The following is a 22,212-nucleotide window of genomic DNA, read 5'->3' as shown; positions in this document are numbered from 1 at the left end:
CACAATGATGACCGGTCAGCTGTAGGGTCTCGGTCCGACTGTTTATTTCCCTCCATAGATGCTGCCTGACCTGCAGAGCTCCTTCCAGCAGTTTTTGTGTATTGACGCACACAAAGCACTGGATGAGCTCAGCAGGTCAGCTAGCACCCAGGAGAGAAATGGACCATCCACGTTTCAGGTCGAGACCCTTTCTGCTGCCTTTGACCTGCTGAGTTAGCTTTTTGTGTGTTGCTCCAGATTCCAGCATCTGCAGTCTCTTGAGTTCCATTTTTGCAAACCATGACCCGTGATGTAATTTAAGTCCTGCAGCAAATCTCAGAGGTTGAGATATTGGGCTTTGCAAAAGGAAAGCCACAAAATGCAAACTTTACAAAGATGGCAAATGCATTGGCCTATGTGAGGAGATGAACAAAGAGAAAGCCAAAGAGAAAGATTTTTCTATTATTCCTTCTTTGAGATGTGTGTGTCATTTGACACGGCTAGCATTTATTGCCCATCCCTAATTACACCAAAACAGAATGGCTTACTAGGCCATTTCAAAGTCAACCACATTGCCACGAGACTGGAATATAGGCCTTACCTGAAAGATATTAGTTTTTACACAATCCAGTGGCCATCATGGCTTATGATTGGAGACACAAGAGACTGGGATGCTGGAATCTGGAGCAAAAAAGACGTGCTGCTGGAGGAACTCAGCAAGTCAACACACCATCCATGGAAGCAAGGGGATTGACCATTATAGCGTGATGCAGAATGGAAGCAGGTCCTTCAGCCCACCACCTCCGCACTGACCATCAAGCACCCTTCTACACTGCATACCAAGTGCACTGCAGCTCGATCACTTGATGTTAGCGTGACCCTTGATTCTGAATTGCAGATGTCATAGGTTGAATAGTTACACTTTCGGCCTGTAGATTAGTTTCAGTGGGAACCCTGTTGAGAGTGAGGTGCAGCGTGGGAATGAGGAATATTGTACAAAAGTGTTGAGACAGTAAAATGGATACAAAGCTTGGCAGGGAAGTGTGCAGGGAAAGTGGTTGTACGACTAGAAAAAGCGATAAAGATAGAAGAAACATTGAAAATAAAACTCTCAAGTCTTCAGACCAAATATCACACGGATAACCCTAATCTATTTCTCGAACTCTTTATTGCAAGATTTATTTTTAAAAATAACTCGTTCAAAATATTATTCTTAGAATTTAATACAAGAAAATACTAAATTGTCAATGTAATGTGGTGCTGAAATGTGGATTCATATGCTTCAAATCATCAGCAATTAAATACATCAGATGAACATTGAAAATGTATTTGTTCCAAAGGTAATGTTAGCATTACTCATCCCAGTAATGGAAATCTGTATCAGTAATCACCATTTTACATCAGCAAACAAGACCTTAGTTTATAATTAAGTACAATATTATGAGTTGCATTCTGTGTAGTTATAGAAGACCAATTCTGATCTCATTTCTGGGGTAATTCATATTTCAGCCTGTCGTATTTTTTATTTAAAAGAAATATGTAAGGTAAATTAAAGCTAAATTGATGGAAGGAAAAACAAACTTTTATAACGCAGCCCTAAATCAGAAAAGTATAAAGCAAGCTACTTTGGTACTATGTACAGAGCCAATGGTGTCTCTTTTATTTTATGTTAATGTTTAACTCATCATTGAGCAAATAAGCTGATACTGAATTGTCTGTGCGTGGTTTCTCAGAGGAAATGCCCAATCTTTTGGCTAGGATTGACATATAGGATCTCATAGCACAATCTCAAGAAAAGCAGGAGAGTTCTGGCTGCATTCTAGCTCATATAACTTAATTGTTGAGTCATGGAGAGCTGAGAAATAAGGTTGTAGATTTGGTTCTCTCCTGTCTGCTGAGTTAGCTGATCCCAGTCTACATGATGGTAGAGGTTCTATATTTCTAGCTCAGGCTCCCCGAAAGAAAACCTAGCAGGGTTTCTGTTCATGACTTCTACTTAACATCAGTGGAAGTAAAACATGTTAAAATGTTATATATTTTTACAATAAAACAATATTTTATCTTTTTTAATTAAATGACAAGATCAGAACATCCAATTCTTATCACATCTTGTAAATTTACATTATTGAGGCTGCTATAAGCAATACATTATTTACTAGTAATAAAATGACATTATTGCCAAATGAATACACTGACATATAACTTCTAATTAGTAACATTTTATATAATTTTATATACTTTAACAAGTAAATATCCATGCATTGATGATTGATCAGAAAATAGATTTTGCAGTACATATTCTTGATGATAGAGCATGGATTTTAATTACCGCTGTATATCTTCAAGGATGACTGTGGTAGTTAATCACATGAGTTGCCAATAGTATGAACTAATTAAAATCATTTTCATAAAATACTTATCTTCATTTCAAAGCCAAAACTCAATGCATTTTGCTTCGGAGCAAGAGTGTCCTGGTCAGAGTCAGAGAGTGGATTCTTGTACCTATTCACCAAGAACACTTATGGGAGGGGAGGGGAGGAGTCTCTCTGCGTTCAACCAACTACAACTGCTTATCCATTACAATATATTGCAAGAAGTAAAAGGCACATAGCATTTTTACGTGTTTCTTTAATAAAGCAGAAGTTGTTTGCAGTTTTGAAACATCGTGGTGAGTTTTAACCAAGGCACTATATTTGGCGGAGAGCTCTAGACATAAGCCCTGTCAGCCTCCACCTTAATTCACACCAGACTACATTAGTGCTCAAAGAAGTAGACAAAAAAAATCAATACCCGTTAAGTAGTTACTGGGATACATGATCTTTTACATGATGCAAAGCCTTCCTACATGTGACTGCAGATAAGCATGAACCAACTGGCACATTTTGTGATGTCAAGACGCAATTTTAAGGAATCAGTAGCAATAAGAACATAAGAAATCAGGGCAGGAGTAGGTCATCTGGCCCTTCAAGTTTGCTCCTGGACATTTTTCAGCACTACCTACATATGCTTGGTTCCTTTAATGCCCAGAAATCTACAGGTTTCTGCTCTGATGGAACACAACAGCTGGCCTTCCACAGCATGTGGTGGAGAATTCCAAAGGCTCACCATCCTTTAAGTGAAGAAATTTCTCCCCATCTCAGTCCAAAATTACCTACCCCTTATTCTCAAATAGTTCACCTCAGTCCTAGATGCCCCAGCCAGCAGAAACATCCTCCCCACACCTTTAAGAATTTTGTTAGTTTTGGTGAGATCTCCTCTCATTCTTCTAAACTTTGAAAAATACAATTCCCATTTACTTAAATTCTTCACACACAGGAAGACTGCCATCCCCGGAACCAGTCTAATAAATCTTCACTGCATGTTCTCTATGGCAAATACATTTTCTCTTAGTAATGATACCAAAACTGTACCTAATACTTGAGGTGTGGTGTTAACAAAACCCTACACAATTGCTTTAAGTCTTTCTTACTCCTGTAGTCAAACCGTCTAGTAATAAAGGCTAATATACAATATACCCTTCTAATCACTGGTTACATCTTCACATTGACCTTTAGGAACTTCTGTACAAGCACATTTAGGTCCCTATGAACATCAACACTACCCAAGCTTTCATCATTTACAACAGTCTACCTTTCAGTTATATCCACCAAAGTGGATTTTCTACACATTTTCTACATTATATTCCATCCTTCATGTACCCAGCCACTCACTCAGCCTGTCCATACCCCCTCAAAATCTCCATACTCATAATCCCACCGCCATCAAACTTAGAAACCTGACATTTTGTCCTTCAGCCAAATTTTTGACATACATTCTGAATAGCTAGAGCACAAACACCAATCCCTTGCACCCTACCAGTCACAGCCTGCCCACTTGAGAATATCTCATATCCATTTTAGCAATGATGTCACCAAACTACATTGACATATTTTTAATGCAGCCTTGATTAATGGAAGAGATGTCGCCATTTAATGTATGTTCACATAAAATAGCGCAGCCTTTTCAATAAGGAAACTGCATATAAGAATTTCTATAATGTTTACTATATCGAGGTTCATTCATCAGTCAGCAGACAGAAATCCTTAAGAACAAAACTCTTTTCAAGAATTGACAGGGAAAAAGGTAACATTATTGTTTATATTTTTATGGAACCACTGGAAGTGTCTCTCTTCAGCTTGGAAGAAAATTTTGCCTAGTGTGCATATGTGAAATTTCAAAATCTGCATCAAAATTGGGCTGGGATGATAACATTTAAAATTCAATGAAGGTATATGTCATCACTGAATAATTTTGAAACTGTTGCACAAAGTATGCTCATCCCACCTTTCATATCAGCCAATGGATGTCTATATTGGCATGGATATTGCTCAGATATTAATGGTGAGGCTGATGTCATGCACAGTTATAATGAGGTAAGTTTAATAATAGCTTTCAGCATTGGGATCTGCACAGCTGAGAAGGAGAAATACCCTGCTCTTCCAGTCTGGATCATTCTGCAACAACAGATTCAGAAATGAAGTCAATATAATCATATTAAACAGTGGTATTTCTTCCATAGTTCCCCACTAAAGAAACTAGAGAAAGTTATATTCAGGATAGTCTTCTCCTGTTCCTAATTCTCGTGAAGGTATAATGAGTAAGTTCTATGGCCTTCAAAATGTAATTTTCAATTGGAGGGTTTCATTCCTTCAGAAGTTAAAATCATTTTTAACTTTGTCTCTTTTATTTCTCTTTCTTCTTAATTCATTTTTCTCTCTCCCATTTCCAGTCTTGGTTTACTTTGTGCATGATTCACATCTCGTTTATAATTCCTGCTAGACTCTTCCTGATTTCCACCTTGTATAATTAGGAAGGATTCTTTCATCTGATTGGTTGAAGAGCCCCACTACTGATTGATCTGCTCAAACATGGCACAGATGCCATGTAAACTGCACTGTCACCATATCTGAACAAGTTTCACCCTAAAGCCCCCAAGAACTCTGTGGGCCATTTCAGCAAGGCACAAAACAAATGATGTTCCTTTACCACTGACTACTCAGTCTGTTAATTTTCATTGTGGAAGGTCATACATTGGAAATGTTATTCGTGACCTAGTTGGAACAGAGTTTTCAAATACCAAAGGTTCTAAGATTACTAGACCAGGATGGGCATCATTACATGTTGCCACAATAAGATTCATTTATCTGCAGACTTATCTGGGAAGTCTTCAAAATTTTAATTCCCAAGCTATATTATAAATTTGCCTTCATAGTAATATTTTCTTTCAGAGCAATTTTCTTTTAAGAAACAAATAGAATACACCCAGGTATAATACCTCTTGCTACATTTTTCAATTTGTGTGGTAACATTTCATCCAGTGACACTTGTTCAGACTTCACAGTATTCCAGATTGTTCATCCATTACTCTGATACAATAGTCTATGAATAATTTTTGTTACTGTATCTTCACTCAAGAGGACCACAAAGCATCTGATATTTTCCAATATTAATACCGCTTAAACTCTGGTGCTTTTTTCCATTTTGCTGCTGTTTTGCTATTTTGTCCTCGTTTTCCTGTGCGCCACATTTGTTGGCAATATTCATTTACAGTAATGCCTGGTTGATTCAGAAGTTGCAGAAAATCCTTGTAACGTAGCCTTGTCCTGTTCCGAGTGTCTTTACTCTTTCCATCATTGTGCCTTGGTTTTGGCGGAGCTGCCATGAAGTCACTCAGAATAATCTTAAGGTGAAACTTAGTAATGACATGTGTGAATGTGTTTTCCACGGCTCTGCAATAGTAAATCCCAGCATCATCTTCCTGCAAGTGACGTATGAGGAGCCCAAGCCTTGTTTTGATGATTCTGGAACCATATTTTATCTAAATAAAAATGTAAAAATTGACAGCATGGTATAAAGTAGTGTATTCTTGTAGTTTCTTAAAAGTTAAGATGGGGTTGAGCTATTGAATAAATTTGCTTTAACTTGCAGGTTCCCATGTTCTAACCTAATTTTGTGGAATTTGCAGAGGAAAGTTAACACTGGAAAAGAACAATTATCCATTTTTTCCCTCACATCTTCATCTCCCTGCATTCCTGTACCAAGTCCAGTATGAAAAGTGTGCAGTCACATGCAGTGTCATTTTCCTTTCATGTAAACAGAAAGTGAAAAATGACACTGCAGTCTGATCTCAGTACTACAGCCTCTGTTACATAAGATAAGATTTCCTTGTTAGTCACATGTACATCGTAACACACAGTGACAATCTTTGCGTAGAGTGTTCTAGGGGCAGCCCGCAAGTGTCACCACACTTCCGGCGCCAACATAGCATGCCTATATCTTCCTAACATGTACATTTTTGGAACGTGGGAGGAAACCGGAGCACCCAGAAGAAACCCACGCAGTTACGGGGAGAACGTACAGACTCCTTACAGACAGCAGCCGGAATTGAACCCAGGTCGCTGGCGCTGTAATAGTGTTATGCTAACCGTTACACTCGTTTCCACTAGCCTTCATAACATCTCTTACGTTGCAGCAGTGGAATGATTATGGATTGATTTCTTTTTATTGACCCACTCCTGCAGAAACATTGACTGTGAACTTAACTTGAAAATGTTGCACTAAATGGAAAGAGGTGTATGGCATCATTTTGGACAAGTATGAAGCCACAGCCAAAGAATGAAAAAATGTTATAACCAATAGTTTTATCCTACTTCTTCTTTCAATCTGTAATCTAAATAGTATTTGCGCCATGGAATTTTTAAACAAACTTTAGTGCCAAATACATCTTAAATTACAATATTTTTAAGATTCTCTAACCTGACTAATTTTAGCATTTGGCATTACCAGAGACAAAGCAAATTTGCTAATATTTGTGCAAAATAGTTTTCACATTGCCATTTATCTAATGTAAAAGAAAGTTATCCAAACTATATGTCAGTAATGGACCTAGTTGATTCTCAGAAGAGCTTATTTGATGAAGATGACTTTAGATTATTTTGGTCCCGAAATGGTACAGTTATTTTTGCCTTGGAAGATTAATTGTTGTGAGAAATTTAAAGCAGTCAACTGTAGTAAATGTTGGAAACTTCTATGCTCAATAAGAGATGGTTGCATTTAAACAGAAATGATATAAACTGATAACCATGCACTTACTTTTAGTTATAAAATGGACCAATGCATATTAATTTATTAATCGTACAGCCTCCACTCTTTTGCACAAGCATTGTTCTTGCTGCTAAATCTGTTGAGCTCCCTTTGCCTAAAACAATCATTACATCTCTTAAGCATGTTAACCAGAGGCCTGATTGCTTTTAAAGTACCCCAACGGAAATTATACAATTTAATATTCTTCATGGTCTTTAATGCCTCCAATGAAATATACATCAAATATTTCTTTCTATGAAGAATGTACAGGATGGATTTTAAGGTCAAAGCATAGTTAATGATTAATCTTCTTATGAGTTTAAAGGCATCATTACGATGTTAAATATCTACTAAGATCCAGAAAACAAATAAAACCGCAGATACTGGAATCTGAGACTAAAACATAAATGCTGGGAGAACTCAGTCAGTGAAGCAGCATCTGTGGAAAGAGAAATCACATTTACATGGTCTATCTCTGCCACTTCCCTTCCCTTTCTAGATCTCTCTGTCTCCATCTCAGGAGATAGATTAGCAACTAACATCTTTTACAAACCCACAGACTTCCACAGCTACCTTGACTATACATCCTTCAATCCTCTCTCCTGCAATGTCACCCTTCCTGTCTCTCAGTTTCTTTGCCTCTGTTGCACTTGTTCCAACAATGAGGCTTTCTGCTCTGGTGACTCTGAAATGTCTTCCTTCTTCCTGCAAGATGGATTCCCCTCTGCAGTACTGGATGGAGCTCTCAACTGCATTTCCTTTATTTCCTGCACATCTGCTTTCGTACCCTCTCTCTTGGGACAGAACAAAGTTAGATTTCCCACTTACTCACCTTCCTCCCCTCCAGCCTTCACATTCAAGGTATTATCCTTCGTAATTTCCGCCAGTTCCAACACGATCCCACCACCAGTCATATTTTTCCCTCTCCTCTCCCTTCTGCATTTTGCAAGGATTGCTCACTTCATGACTCCCTAATCCACTCCTCCACCCCCATTCGCTACTCTCTGTCCTACTGCAAATTCCCATACAACCGGAGAAGATGCAACAACTGTCCATTCACCTCTTTCCTTCCCACCATACCGGGACCAAAACAATCATTCCAGCTGTAGCAGCAATTCACTGGCATTTCTTCCAATCTAATCTACTGTATTTGGGTTTCACAGTGTGGTCTCCTCTACATTAGAGAAACCAAACACAGATTGGGTGATCACTTTGTAGACCACCTGCACTCAGTCTGCAGGGGTGAACCTGAGCTTCTGGTTGCCTGCCATCTTAATTCACCATCCCACTTATCACTCTGGCCTCCTGCACTGTTACAATGAGGCCAAGTAAAGTTTATTGTCAAGTAGAGTTTATTGTAATGTAAGCTTGAGGCACAACACCTCATTTTTCTTCCGGGCACATTGCAGGATTCAGTTTTGAATTCCCCTACTTATAACTTGTTCTTTCTTTCTATTTGTATCAGGACTAGCCATTGGTACATGGCATTTCTCTCCCCTTTTCCTTTTCATCTGTGTGTCCTGGCCTGTTCAGCACATCCCAGCAGGTCAGACTGTACAATGTCAACTGGTCTTCACAACATTACACAGACAGAGGAGCTCCATTGTCCTGATGCAAGGTCTCAAGCCAAAGTGCCAGTCATCCCTCTGCCTCCACGGTTGCTCCAGCAGTTTGTCTTTATGCTTCAGATTAAGCTGCTGTATTCTCTTGTGTCTCCATTTTACTACTTCACGGCTGTCCATCATTTCACCTTATAACTGACATACCTTTTGTTCCATCCACTGCCTTCCCTCACCTTCTCTGTTACTTAGACTAACTTGCTTTCTCGCTTTCTCCATTCCAATGAAGGGTCTTTGACCTGAAGCATTAACTCGTTTCTCTTTCCACAGATGCTGCTTGACTGACCGAGTTCTTCTTGCATTTCTGTTTTTGTTTCATCTACCAAGACACACTTGTTAACAATAGAGAAGTGACCCGCATTTATGAATCCTGATACATGGCTTGGTCCAGAAATAATAGTACTGCAGCTTGATTGTCTATTGTCTATTTTGCCATTGTGATGATGGCCAAGGCATGATTTATTTTTCAGCAACTAACCAACCATTTGCACTGTATTATCTTCCTTCAACTAGCTGACATGGTAGTATAATATTACTAAAAGAGATATGAAAAAATATATATTCTCTGGATGATAATCATAAAGTTGTAAGATTTACTGTGCATCTTACATTTAATGATTTTCGGGTTTTAGAATGCATCGTTCAGACTAATTACCTCCTCTTGCTGGCCATCCAATGATCGTTGAACTGACCAAATTACTGATGTTTGTTGTGACCTTGGACTGCATTCCAGGAATGTTGAATTGTGTTGAACTCCAAAAATTAACTTCTTCTCAGTTAGTACATTTGCTGCATCTACATAATAGGGAATTTTAAATGTTAACGTTAGAAAAAAGTATTGTAATTGTTTCCTACTGGCAACCTCTGAAGAAAGTAGAAAGAACTTAGCAACAAATGATTACCATGTTCCAGGTTGCAAAACGAGAACAGCTGTCATAAAATCTACTTAAGCTCTGATGTTACAAACTATTGGTTTTTACAAGGGATGTTTTAAATGATTCCATACCAAAGCCCGATGTGCACCAGTAAAATCACAGTTGGTCAAACTGGGCTTATGGTTCTGAATGGAATGAAGTTCCCTGTCAAGTAACTGCATTGTATCATTTATTTCTTGCAACTCCTACCATGATCGTGTAAAATGATAAAGATAATCAAAAAGAATGAGAATAAAACACCTTAATTCCTATAAAAAGCCAGGATTATCTCCATTGACTTATGAAAAAGGGAAAAATTGAACTAAAATAGAATGTATTGAATAGATAAGTTGACCAATAGAGCAAGGGGATCATTTTTGCTCTTTCAGCATGCTGCATACATGCCAGATGTTTCTGTATTTTTTTCCTCCTTCTATATTCATCTTTAGGTGACAAAATGTCCTGTATGCTATAAGATGATCATAATCATCAAAAGCAACCAAAGTATTACCATCACTTATAAACACACAAGTGTAATTCAGTAATTGCTGAATCTAGCTTGATCCACTCACAGTCCTCTTGATCCCAACACTGAATTATTGGGTCTCCAGTCTTTATATCTTGACGTCTAGTTTGTCTAATAGAAAAACAATGCATTAATTATTCACTTTAAATAACAGAAAACCTTCATATCAGAAAAGTCAAGACATTACTATTGTACTAATGCAAGTAGGTGTCTTATTTTGTTTTGGATATCGGGTAGTTGATGACTGTCCATGTATTACCTAATCTTTAAACATGAGCCTTGCTGTAAAACGTAAGCCTATGTACAACTCCAAGTGGGTGAATATTTCTAGAAACCAAAAGATGCTTGACACTCCAAAGGTCAGAATAACTGATCTGGGGACAGGATTATTGATCTCAGCACAGCAGCTGGAATATTTAAATACAAATTGATTAAAAATTATTGGCAAATGGTGACTGTGAAACTGCTGAATTGTTGTTGACTAACGTTCTTCATGGAAGGAAACCTGCTGTCATCGAACGATGTGATTAACCTATCATTAGCCTCTTAAATGACCCGGTAAACACACATTTCAGCAGTAGTTAAGGATGGGCAATGCTGACATCATTGAATGAATTTTGAAAAAAATATCCTAATAGTTTGCAGACACTGTGATACGGCTATGTATGGTAACACACCCTTTCTGTCTTCCAGCCTGTTCTCTTCTACGTCTTCCTCCTTCTCAATATGCATTAAAGTAGCTTTAAAGTATTTTAAATTTCAGAGATATTATTGATTGGTATTAGTATTGGTTTATTATTGTCACTTGTACTGAGGTACAGTGAAAAACTTGTCTTGCATACCGATCATACAGGTCAATTCATTACACAGTGCAGTTACATTGAGTTAGTACAGAGTGCATCGATGTAGTACAGGTAAAAACAATAATGGAAGTGATTCTCAGCTGATGGCATCCCTCTGTAACACCTTTTTCACTTGCTTGTGGCAAATTATCTAGGCTAGGTATCACTACCTTTACAGAATCAGTGATTTACCGGAGCATCAGAAAGGCAAAAATTAAACAACTTGTAGGGATAGGGGTGAGAGGGCAGGTTTCAGTTGCTGGGCTACTACAATTCAAGTTACAGTGAGCTTTGACCCTGACATCTGAAGTTCCTTGGTGTGCTGTTGATCCAGCAAATGAAAATAGTCATAGAGACACACAGCATGGAAACAGACCATTCACTCCACCAAATCCTGTTGATCATCTTTCATACTTACACTTGACAGTGATGGGGTGTGCTTGTAGTAAGGTCACAACAAGGGAAATGCTATGCCCATTTTCTCTGCTCCATTTTGGTAGGTGAATTGGTCGCTGTAAATTACCCCTAATGTGTAGGTGAGTGGTAGAGTCTCTGGAAAATTGATGGGAATATGGGGAAAATAAAATGGGATTAGTGAAGGATTAGTCTAAATGAAGAAGAGTCTTGATCCGAAACGTCAACTATTTATTTCTCTTCATAGGTGCTGCCTGACCTGCTGAGTTCCTCTAGTATTTTGTGTACGTTGCACCAGATTCCAGCATCTGCAGAATCTCTTTTATCTTAGTCTAAATGAGTGAAAGATGGTCAACAGGATTTGGTGGAGTGAATGGTCTGTTTCCATGCTGTGTGTCTCTATGACCATTTTCATTTGCTGGATGAACGTCACACCAAGGAACTTCAGATGTCAGGGTCAAAGCTCACTGTTACTTGGAATTGGCTTGCATCAGCCAGAGAAACCTCAGCTGACTCACCAAAATAACAGAAATCATCAAATAAGCCCAACATCACCTGAAAAGTGGGATGTGAAGAGAAGACAATGATGGTTCTCCTTGATGACCTGACCAATTTTCCCATCATCATTTATTTGCACTTTAGATTTCCAACATTTGTGCCCTTTCTTTTTGCCTCAAGTGGACTGGCTCAGAGGTGGGGGGGGGGGGGGGGGGGTGGGGGAAGGGGAATGAGAATGGAAAACATTCTTGGTCATGATTGAACATTATACTACACACATGTTTCCCCTGGTCCGTGTCTGTGTCAAATTTTCAACATTCAAAAGGAATGGATTTATAATTTGTCTGGAAATGCCGAGCAAATGGAATGCATTTAGGATGTTGCTGTACAAAGCATAATAAATCTTCTTCCTTACTTTGCAAGCTGACTGCTTCCCATTCTACTTTATCACAATCAGTATTAATAATTTAGAGAATAAAACTTCCTCAATTATTTGAAATAAAATGCAGAAAAATGCATCTGGAAAACTACAAAGAAAATTCACAGTTTAAAGCTGACTTTGATTTACCCCTTACCTTTTCAGTGCTGGCACATATCTGCAACACAAGGTTCCATTCCATGCACAGTAGGGATCTCTGGCAAGGCAACACTCAGAGCAAGTTGCACCATATGCACCACACCTATGTAGCGAAAGCTGTACTACACCATCCTTCGATCCAATATAAATCTGCTTCTGTAAGTGACACAGAAACTGCTTAAGTATAGGCTCTATTGAAAAGGCATAGCCATTCAAGGCATGCCATGGAAAAATAAATAATCTTCAGATATATGCAGAGAAATAACTCCTTAACTTTTAAGTCCTTTAATCATCCCATGCTTTGTATGAATGGTTCACATCACCATTTAAATTGTTTAATAAAGTTCAGCACATTTTCATTGCATCTTGTCTCTTTGGCATCATGATGGCATTTTGGCAGCATTACCATGTCATATTCATTATTTTACACTCTACCAATTATTTACTGCCGGCAGATGAAATGACGCTGCCTTCCTTTAGACAGGATATATTACTAAAGCAGTTATTTCAGAATTTAATTTCAGGTGGCATGGTAGCATAGCGGTTAGCGCGACGCTATTAGAGTGCCAGAGATCGGGGTTCGATCCCCGTCGCTGTCTGTAAGGAGTTTGTACGTTCTCCCGCGTCTGCGTGGGTTTCCTCTGGGTGCTCCGGTTTCCTCCCACATTGCAAAGACGTACGGGTAGGTTAATTTGGGTTTAAAATGGGCGGTGCGGACTCAATGGGCCGGAAGGGCCTGTTACCACGCTGTAAATAAAATTTAAATTTTATTTAAATTTGAGCTAAATGAATTTGTCCGAAATGGTAATTGTCTCTCTCTACAAGATTTATAATCCAGATTTCTCTTTGTTATTTATTCCTCCTCATTCTTATTTTTTGAAAGCTGGTGACTCACATTGTGTTACAATTCCACAAATAAGGCATAAAGCATGTTTAAATGATTGTTCTTTCTCTATAAATTCAGCAGTTCTATTCACCAGAAACCAGCTACAATTTTCACAAGAGGCTGCCACCAGGGGTCACCAGAGAGTAATCTAGAGTAGAAATCTTGACTATTTTCCATTTGAAAGCTGAGAGATAACTGGGACCAAAGGGAGAAACTGATGTGGAAGTCACAATAGGCATGTGTTGAATCACAACTAGAAGTGTCCAGTCAAAAGCAGTGTAATTCAGCCCAGAAATGGGTGCAATTGTGTCCAACTCTGTGTAGCAGTTAATGTAACACTTCACAGCACCAGCCACCCGGGTTCAACTCTGGCTGCTGTCTGTAAGGAGTCTGTACGTTCTCCCTGCGTCTGCGTGGGTTTCTTCCGGGTGTTCCGGTTTCCTCCCACATTCCAAAGACGTACGGGTTAGGAAGTTGTGGGCACACTATGTTGGCATCGGAAGCGTGGAAACACTTGCGGGCTGCCCCCAGAAGACTTGACACAAAAGATGCATTTTACTGTGTGTTTCGATGTACATGTGACTAATAAAGATATCTTAATCTTAATATTAATCTTAAATAATTGTCAGATGTGTTGGACTGGAAACATCAATGCTTCGGATCCAAATTTCTGGACTCACAGTCTCCAAATATAGATTAATGACAAACACACACTATCCTCCTTCAGCAGGCGTTCCCACCATTTGTGTCATCCAATCTCTCCTGGTATCTACCCTACCAAGGATATTCCCTTTTGTTCTCTCCACACCTCACCGCTTAGAAAATTCTTAGTTTACATGTCTCTAGGAGTACCCTATTTGTCTGTCCAGATATTTTATGAAAATGATGTATCACCAACTTAGCTATATTGCCTCTTCATTTCTCCCTCTCTAGGTCTCTCTTCCTAACCTTATCTGTTAAGAAAGTCTTTCCCCCAGCCATTGGCAAATGGCAGTCATGAGCCAGTTACTGGAAGGGAATAATAATGATCACTTCAAATTACTCCTGTGGCTGCATTTGAAACTTACAGATCTGTGAATTTAGTCCACATAAAAGCGCAGTTTTTACATAGCTTGCAAAACACAATTGGAAACATTCATTTCCAGTGAGCTGGAGGGACAACTGGAATAGTACATTTTGCGCACGCACACACACAATTTAGTTCCATTGGGCAGCTGAGTTATGTTGAGTTATATTTGGATTACTTACCTGCTTTGAAGAAAGTTCCATTGTTAATATTGGAGTTGATTCCTAGTAAAATATAAACATTGCAAGTTATGACATGTTAATAACTCATCAAAAAAGAACAGAATTGCACAAACACGAAATAAAGCAACAAATTTGGTGTTAATTCATTCAATGATTGCTTTCTTGTTTAATGGTTACTGTGATTACTGTTAAATGTTTAGTTACCAACTTGTCAACAAGATTAAAAATATTATTGTAGATTGCCATCAAACATACTGTAGAAAATGAGGTGATGATCTGTTCTTCATTGATTGTTTGTATTCTTACGGGTGCATACTAGGTGATGATCTGTTCTTTATTGATTGTTTGTATTCTTAAGGGTGCATACTTAAATGGTCACTCAGTCAATTTTCAAACTTTGCTTCTGACAGATATGAATTGTTCACTTCCTTTCACCATCTTCCTTCATCTGGAACTCCCACCACTTGTGTTATCCAATCTCTGACCTCATCTGCACCCTATCAAAGACAAAGACATTCTCTCCACACCTCACTGCTCCCAACATCCATATTCTCTACCACATTTAACATTTTAGTGCTAACTTTTCCCAGTTCTGATGAAAGGTCATCAACCCAAAAAGTTAACCCTATTTCTCTCTCCAATGATGCTGCCTGACCTGGTGAGCATTTTTAGTATTTTCCAATTTTATTTCAGATATTCAGCACCTACAGTATTTTGTTAATGAATTGTCCATCTTTTAGACTTTAGGTAAACATTTGTCATGAAATTCCAGAACTGAACAATGTTCTCTAACTTGTTGGCAAAACCCTACCTACTAGAGTCATGGAGTCATAGAGTCATTGTCACGTAGCAAAGGATGGTTCTTTGACTGACCACATCCATGCTAACTTTTTGGCCATCTAACTAATCCAATTTACTGCCATTAGATCTATATTCTTCTTTGCAAACCTATTCAAGTTCTTGCCTAAATGCATCATAAGCATAGAGATATATATATGATTCTACTACCTCCTCTGGCAGTGCATTTCAGTCATCAACCACTCTCTGTGCAAAAAACTTTCCCCTCAGATCCCCTTTAAAATTCTCTCCTCTCACCTTAAACCTATCCCCCCCTTGTTTTTGATACCCTTTCCAAGGGAAAAAGATTCTGACCATCTACTCTATTTATGCCTCACATAATTTTATACGTATACCACTATCAGATCACCCCTCAGCCTCCTTCGCTCCAGGGAAAACAAGTCCAGTCTATCCAATCTCTGCTCATAACTAAAGTTCTCCAATCCAGGCAGTATCCTTGTGAATCTCCTCTGAAATCTCTCCAGCGCAATCACATTCTTCCCAATAGTGTGGTGACCAGAAGTACACACAATACTCTTGGTGCGGCCTAACCAGTGTTTTGTAAAGTTGCAACATAACACACCAACTTTTATATTCCATGCACTGAACTGTGAAGGCAAGCATGCCATATGGCTTCTTCACCAACTTATCAACTTGTGTTGCCACTTTCAGGGAACTATGGACTTGAACCCAAGGGTCCCTCTGTTCATTAACATTCCTTAGTGTCCTACCATCTACTGATATATGTCCTACCCTTATTTGACTTCCCAAAATTCATTACCTCAGACTGGATGGATTAACAACTTATCAACTTGATGCAAGGAGAGTCACTGCAAGATAATACTTTGTGACTGATTTACTTATCATTAATTTTTCCTTGGTCAAGCAATTTAGATTTCATCTGCTACAGACAAAGCTGGAAGAACATATATCATCATCTAATTGATGCTGCTAAAAGATGTTAATTTGATTTAAAGCAAGGCTTTGATTTTCTTAATGATGAATAACTCAGCAGCAGCTGTCACCTCTTCAATTGTTGTACATTTATTTTATCTTATGTAGCTTCAAAGGTCTAAAATCTTATGTAAGTTCCAGGTTCCTATAATTTAAATTTCCAGATCCAGTGATCTGATTTGGAAATCATACAGTACTTTTATAATTGTGTTGAATAAAGTAATTTTAAAGCAAATTATTGGCAAACTTCCATTTTTAAATGACAAGGAGCCAAGGGCAGGATAAGGACAGAAAGATGGAGAAGCAGGAGTCACCCAGAGAAGCCCTCAATCCCGCTCCACCATTGATTAAAATTGTGACTGATCTTGCATCTCCAGTTCAATTTCTGTCCTAATGCCACTTTCCCAAAATTCTACCGGTAACTAAAAAAATCAAACAATTCCAGATTTTAATGTAGTCAACAACTGAGTATCCATAGTCCTCTATGGATACTGAGGTATCCATAGTTCTCTGTCTTAGAATGGAGAATTCCTAAGGTATACAATGCTCTGAATAAAAGATTTTTTTTATTTTGGTCATAAATGGTGGACCTCCTATCTTGCAACTATGCCCTAATTGTCCATAATTTTTCAACATGCATTGCAGTAGTGAATGTTTCATGGGTCTACAAGGCAACCAGAGAACAAATTGTTTGGAAATGTGTTTCTTTTTTAATAATAAAAATAGAATATTCATTGGATCAACATTATTTAGTATGAGTTCAGTTGGCCTTAAAAGAAGAAAGAAAGATGGTTCATTAATGCTCCATAATTAATATGGTTACCAGAAATATTAACAATATAGTGTAAATATCAAGTTACTTAGATGTGCCATTAGGTTACAACACCTGAGGAGGGAAAGTCTCACCAGCTAGCTCAATTTCAAGCAGATAAAAATCTTTTCAGCTCCTAATCAAATTATAGAACATAATATTCTGTACCTCAAACACTTGCAATTCTTCCAATACAATTTCTTCTGCATTCAAGTTATCCTTGGTAATACTCAATGCCTTTATTACTGATCCAACATCTGGAAACACATGAAGAGTGTGTGTTATGTCTATTGGATATATTTTGAATGATTTTCATTTGAAATGAAGATCGTGTGTACCTGTGCCCAAAAATAGGACTGCATACTGTCCATCCTTTGCATTAACACGGTCAACCACAAGCTGTGTAATTTTGTAACCAGTGTTTACTTGAATGAAAACGGGTCTCTTGTTTATTGGATATACAGCCTTGTACATCATTGGGTGATTCTTAATGAAGCTGATGACATCATCTGAAAAATCCTTGGTAGACTCAATTGTGGAGTCAAATGTTTTACTGGGACACTAAAAAAAAGCAAGCAGGAATATTTTATACAGTTTTTTTTTCTTGTAACATATTTAAATTCCACTACATTTACTGAGAACATGGGTTATCTTTCTGTAATGGAGAGATTATTATTTCAGTTGTATTTACTAAATTTAGCTATGCATTACACTGAGTATTCATAGTGAACAGATGCCAGACATCCTAGCATGCCTGGCATTTGTTCACAATTCCATCAGCCCAGAAGACTTTATGTTACATGCTTCTTCCCAAAACTTGGTTTTCCAGTGTACAACATCCGCAAGTGATTGCTACCAATTGGCACATACTCTTATATGTGCTCAGGGATGCACTGAACTCAGACCAGCCTCTGTCACAGAGTCATACTCATATAGCACAGAAACAGGCCCTTCGGCCCAATGGGTCCATGCCAACCGTGCCAACCTTCTGCAAAGGTTTTCTGGGGTAGGACCACAGTCGAGGGTTCTGCTGCCACTGGACATTGAGGGGCTGAGTCCAAACACTGCATGGGTGCATCATTCAGGGAGGAACCATGAGTGGCATTGATGCATTTTAAGAGAATGCATTGAATTGATGGTACAATGAATACAGAGGAAGATGTGTACTAATTGTATTTACAGTATATATGAATTTTTTTAAAATATAGGGAAACTACATGCTTCTTCAAAAGACATTTTTCAAGTGAGAGGTTATAGCCTTCTTCTATAACTGAAGGGGCTGCTCATCAATTTACGGCTGGACTTTAGTCCCACATTCTTGATCTTTGGACACCCAATGCAAAGGATGGGACGATCAAGGGACCTCTTAATGGGACTGGTCCTGGGTCTGGCCAAGGTGGCCATCTACAGGTTCAGACAGTGAACCATTGAAAGGTACTCATGATAGGTCATTGACTGGAAATATTAATGTTGTTTCTCTTTCCAGAAATGCTGCCTGACCTGCTGAGTATTTCAAGCATTTCCTACTTTGATATCAGATTTAAAGTGTTTGTATTTTTTTGCTTTTGGAACAAAACCACTGTACTATCCATCCTCCTGCTTTAATGGTTAATGGATTACTGTACTTACTGTCCCAGGTCTTGGATAAGGAATCTTCCCCTGGTATTCCACCCAGTGGTGGTCAGGACTGTCTTTATGTGTGAAAGGTCCATTAAATGCAGCACGAATGTCAGCTAGGCTATATGCACAAACAGCTGAGCCGCTGAAAACAGAACTGAGAGAAAAAAATTCTTGAAACAAACTCTCAATTACTACCTCCAAACTTATCTAAGATTTCAAAGAGAATATGATGGTTGTCACTTTATCTCAACTGTTCAGGTTTAGTGTCTTGCTACTGTGAAAGAGAGAGTGGAACATAAGGCAGGTGCTTGTAGCTGCTTGGGAGGAATACAGTATTCAGATATATATCTACATAAATGTTCTGCCAGAATTTTTCAGTAGAAAAGTAAAATGACAGATAAATGATGCATAGAAACTACAAAAAATGAATTTTTAAGAAATAAAATCCTAGTTTTTAAATTCAGTATTTATGTTATATTTTGTAATTTTCTGTGGGTAGACCAAATTATATCAATCCTGTATAGTAATGACCAAAATGATTATTTATTAAGATAAATATTTGCATTTACCTTGAAGATGTGAAGACCCCATAAAACACAGGTAATTTGGCATTGGTGTTGAACAGAAAAACATCCTCTTTGAAAAGGAAGAACATTAACACAAAGTAAGAAATTTTGTCCAAAGCATCAATCATAATACATTTTTGTTAAACTAAGCAAAGCAAGGCTAAATCATAAATTTCAGGATAATGATACACTGAAAGAATAATTTTATCCCTTAGACATTTCTTTATTTTCTCTCCAGACTTTTTTTCTTTCAGTTCTGACACACAATATCCCAGTGAAAGAAGTGAGACTGCTATCTCCCAGCATTACGACATAACAGTTACTGGATGATATAACATTGTGACTACAATCTTCTGATGAAGCTCCCCGTTCTAGCAATCAGGTTACTCACCTCTACTCACCAGCTCCCCATTGTCATATGAACGATTTTCAATACACGGTAAGTTAACGAATGTGGCAACATATCTGATCTTATCATTTTGTACCACTATAAGGGTGGCACGGTAGCGTAGCGGTTAGCGCAACGTTATTACAGGGCCAGCGATCGGGGTTCGATTCCCGTTGCTGTCTGTAAGGAGTTTGTGTCTTCTCCCGTGTCTGTGTGGGTTTCCTCCGGGTGCTCCGGTTCCCTCCCACATCGCAAAGACATACGGGGGTAGGTTAATTGGGTTTAAAAATGGGTGGCGCGGACTCGCTGGGCCGGAAGGGCCTGTTACCATGCTGTAAATAAAATTTAAAAAAAATACTGCACATCTCAATCACCATTAAACTGCCCTGATGTGGTAGTATTATTTCTATAGACTAGGGCACCTATAATAACCTTCATTTCCAATTCAATAGTAAAAGCAGAGTTAACACCATACTTTAAATACTTAAGCCTTTCCATTCAAATGGAATAAATGTTTGTGTAAAATAGTTTTGGACTCACAGAAATATAACAATAAGGCAGGATGAACTGTTCAATTTGGCTAAATGTGTATTTGCCAAAATCAAATTAATTCCATGCCTTATGATGTTATTATTCTGATATGAAATTGTGTCCACAATTGGATTTCAGGAGACACAACATTTTTAATGTTAACTGTACCTTTTGTTTTCATGGCTCTGAATAGAAAATGGGCATTACTTACGCAGTTCATCAAAGTAAGTCTGATAACCATCAGGCCCTGGGACTGAACAAATCAGACGAGCTTTCAGAAAGGTAGTCCACTTGTTGATCAAACTCCGCTGACCTCCAATATCTTTCTGCAAAGATTTAGCTTGTGTTATTTAGGAAGAACAATTATATCACATTATCTGAAAGGAGGGATAATTCAATGACAACTATAATTTACACCAAACCCATGCAAAAGTATGTCCCTATAAAAGTAATATCAATGATCTCTGAGTAAGATGGAGACACAAGAGACTACAGATGCTGGAACCTGGAGCAACAAGCAAGAAGCTGGAGGAACTCAGTGGGTCAGGCAGCATCTGTAGAGGGAAATGGACAATTAGGAAGTTGTGGGCATGCTATGTTGGTGCCGGAAGCATGGTGACACTTGCGGGCTGCCCCCAGAACACTCTACGCAAAAGATGCATTTCATTATGTGTTTCGGTGCACGTGTGACTAATAAAGATATCTTATCTTATCTTATCTTGTCTTATCAATGTTTCAGGTCGAGACCCTTCACCTAGACTGAAAAATAGAGGGGAGATAGCCAGTATAAAGACGTAAGGGGAAGGGGTGGAGATGTTGCCTAATACTGCACAGGTGCTGCCTGACCTGCTGAGTTTGTTGCTCTGAGTAAGATAGTCAGTCAGAGACAAGAGCTGGTGGTGTTGATGCGGGACCAGTAGAAAACTGGGACAAAGGTGGTATGTGGAGATAATGGGTTGGAAAGGGGAAAGATTTTTGGTCAGAAACCTGGAAGTAAAGGATTCTCACACATACTGCCAATGTTAAGGGCAGCATGTCTTCAACTACACATAAGTGGCTGGATAACTAGGCTATTTTCATGTTTGTTAATTTGAGTTGACATCAGGCAAAGTGGAAGTGATTGAGCAATTCTATGGTAAATCAGGCTTGGTAACCACAGTGCTACAAGTGGCTGAAATAGAATTCAATCACATCGTTCATATCTAATTATCCTTCACTCACTGCATTTTCTGGATGAGGTACCATGCTTTTATTGGGAGAATTGCTGCAGGTTCTTTTTCCACCACTCTTTCAATAGGTTCTATTTTCAGAGTAGATTGACCGTTTGCTCAACAGTAGAGTATCCTGACTCTAATGCTCCACTTCTAACTCATTCAACTCATTAGCTCATTGATGTTTTCATTAAGTACTCCATTAAACATTAATAGCAGCTACACATAATGTTCAGATAACATTATTGATGTGGCATTATAACGGCAGCAAGAAGCTCCTTTAATTTAGTATTTCATGTTTTAAATGCAGTTCACAGTTCCAGCATTGCTTTTTACCCTCACTTCTCCATTCTCATTCAGCTCTTTCTATTTACATCTTCTCCAGAGAGATCATCTGCAATTAAAAAGTCTTCACCTCTTCCTCAACCAGCATCACCACTGTGCTTTGTTTACTCCACTCTTTTCTCTTCTTTCCCTTCCAGAGTTCCTGTTTTATTTCAGATTTCCATCATCTACAGTTTTTTGTTTTCAGTTATACCTAAATTAATTTCACATTTCATGTGTTTAGCAAATATGATTTACCTGCCTGGTCGCTCTCAAATTTCCATTAGACACTGCCTTAGGTACTTTGAGCTCTGCTTGATTTCATTTTCTGTCATTAATGCTGAA

General features: G+C 38.3%; 1 protein-coding gene across 1 annotated transcript in view; it reads right to left on the bottom strand.

The window, feature by feature from the left end:
- Positions 1-1,672: 1,672 nt before the first annotated feature.
- LOC127580812 (semaphorin-3D-like) overlaps positions 1,673-22,212 on the bottom strand; it is a 77,262-nt gene continuing 56,722 nt past the window's right edge. Inside the window, exons 8-17 of the mRNA XM_052034722.1 lie at positions 20,544-20,658; positions 19,417-19,483; positions 18,857-19,001; positions 17,566-17,788; positions 17,396-17,484; positions 14,626-14,667; positions 12,490-12,647; positions 10,207-10,271; positions 9,376-9,515; positions 1,673-5,836 (exon numbers count right to left, since the gene is read on the bottom strand). Of these exons, the coding sequence (XP_051890682.1) occupies positions 5,465-5,836; positions 9,376-9,515; positions 10,207-10,271; positions 12,490-12,647; positions 14,626-14,667; positions 17,396-17,484; positions 17,566-17,788; positions 18,857-19,001; positions 19,417-19,483; positions 20,544-20,658 (1,416 nt within the window). The 3' untranslated portion in view covers positions 1,673-5,464. The remainder of the gene's footprint in view (positions 5,837-9,375; positions 9,516-10,206; positions 10,272-12,489; positions 12,648-14,625; positions 14,668-17,395; positions 17,485-17,565; positions 17,789-18,856; positions 19,002-19,416; positions 19,484-20,543; positions 20,659-22,212) is intronic.

Source organism: Pristis pectinata, chromosome 20, assembly GCF_009764475.1.
Source record: "Pristis pectinata isolate sPriPec2 chromosome 20, sPriPec2.1.pri, whole genome shotgun sequence".
Taxonomy (NCBI): Eukaryota; Metazoa; Chordata; class Chondrichthyes; order Rhinopristiformes; family Pristidae; genus Pristis; species Pristis pectinata.
Note: the sequence above shows the minus strand (reverse complement) of the source record. Positions and strands in the feature narration are given on the sequence as shown.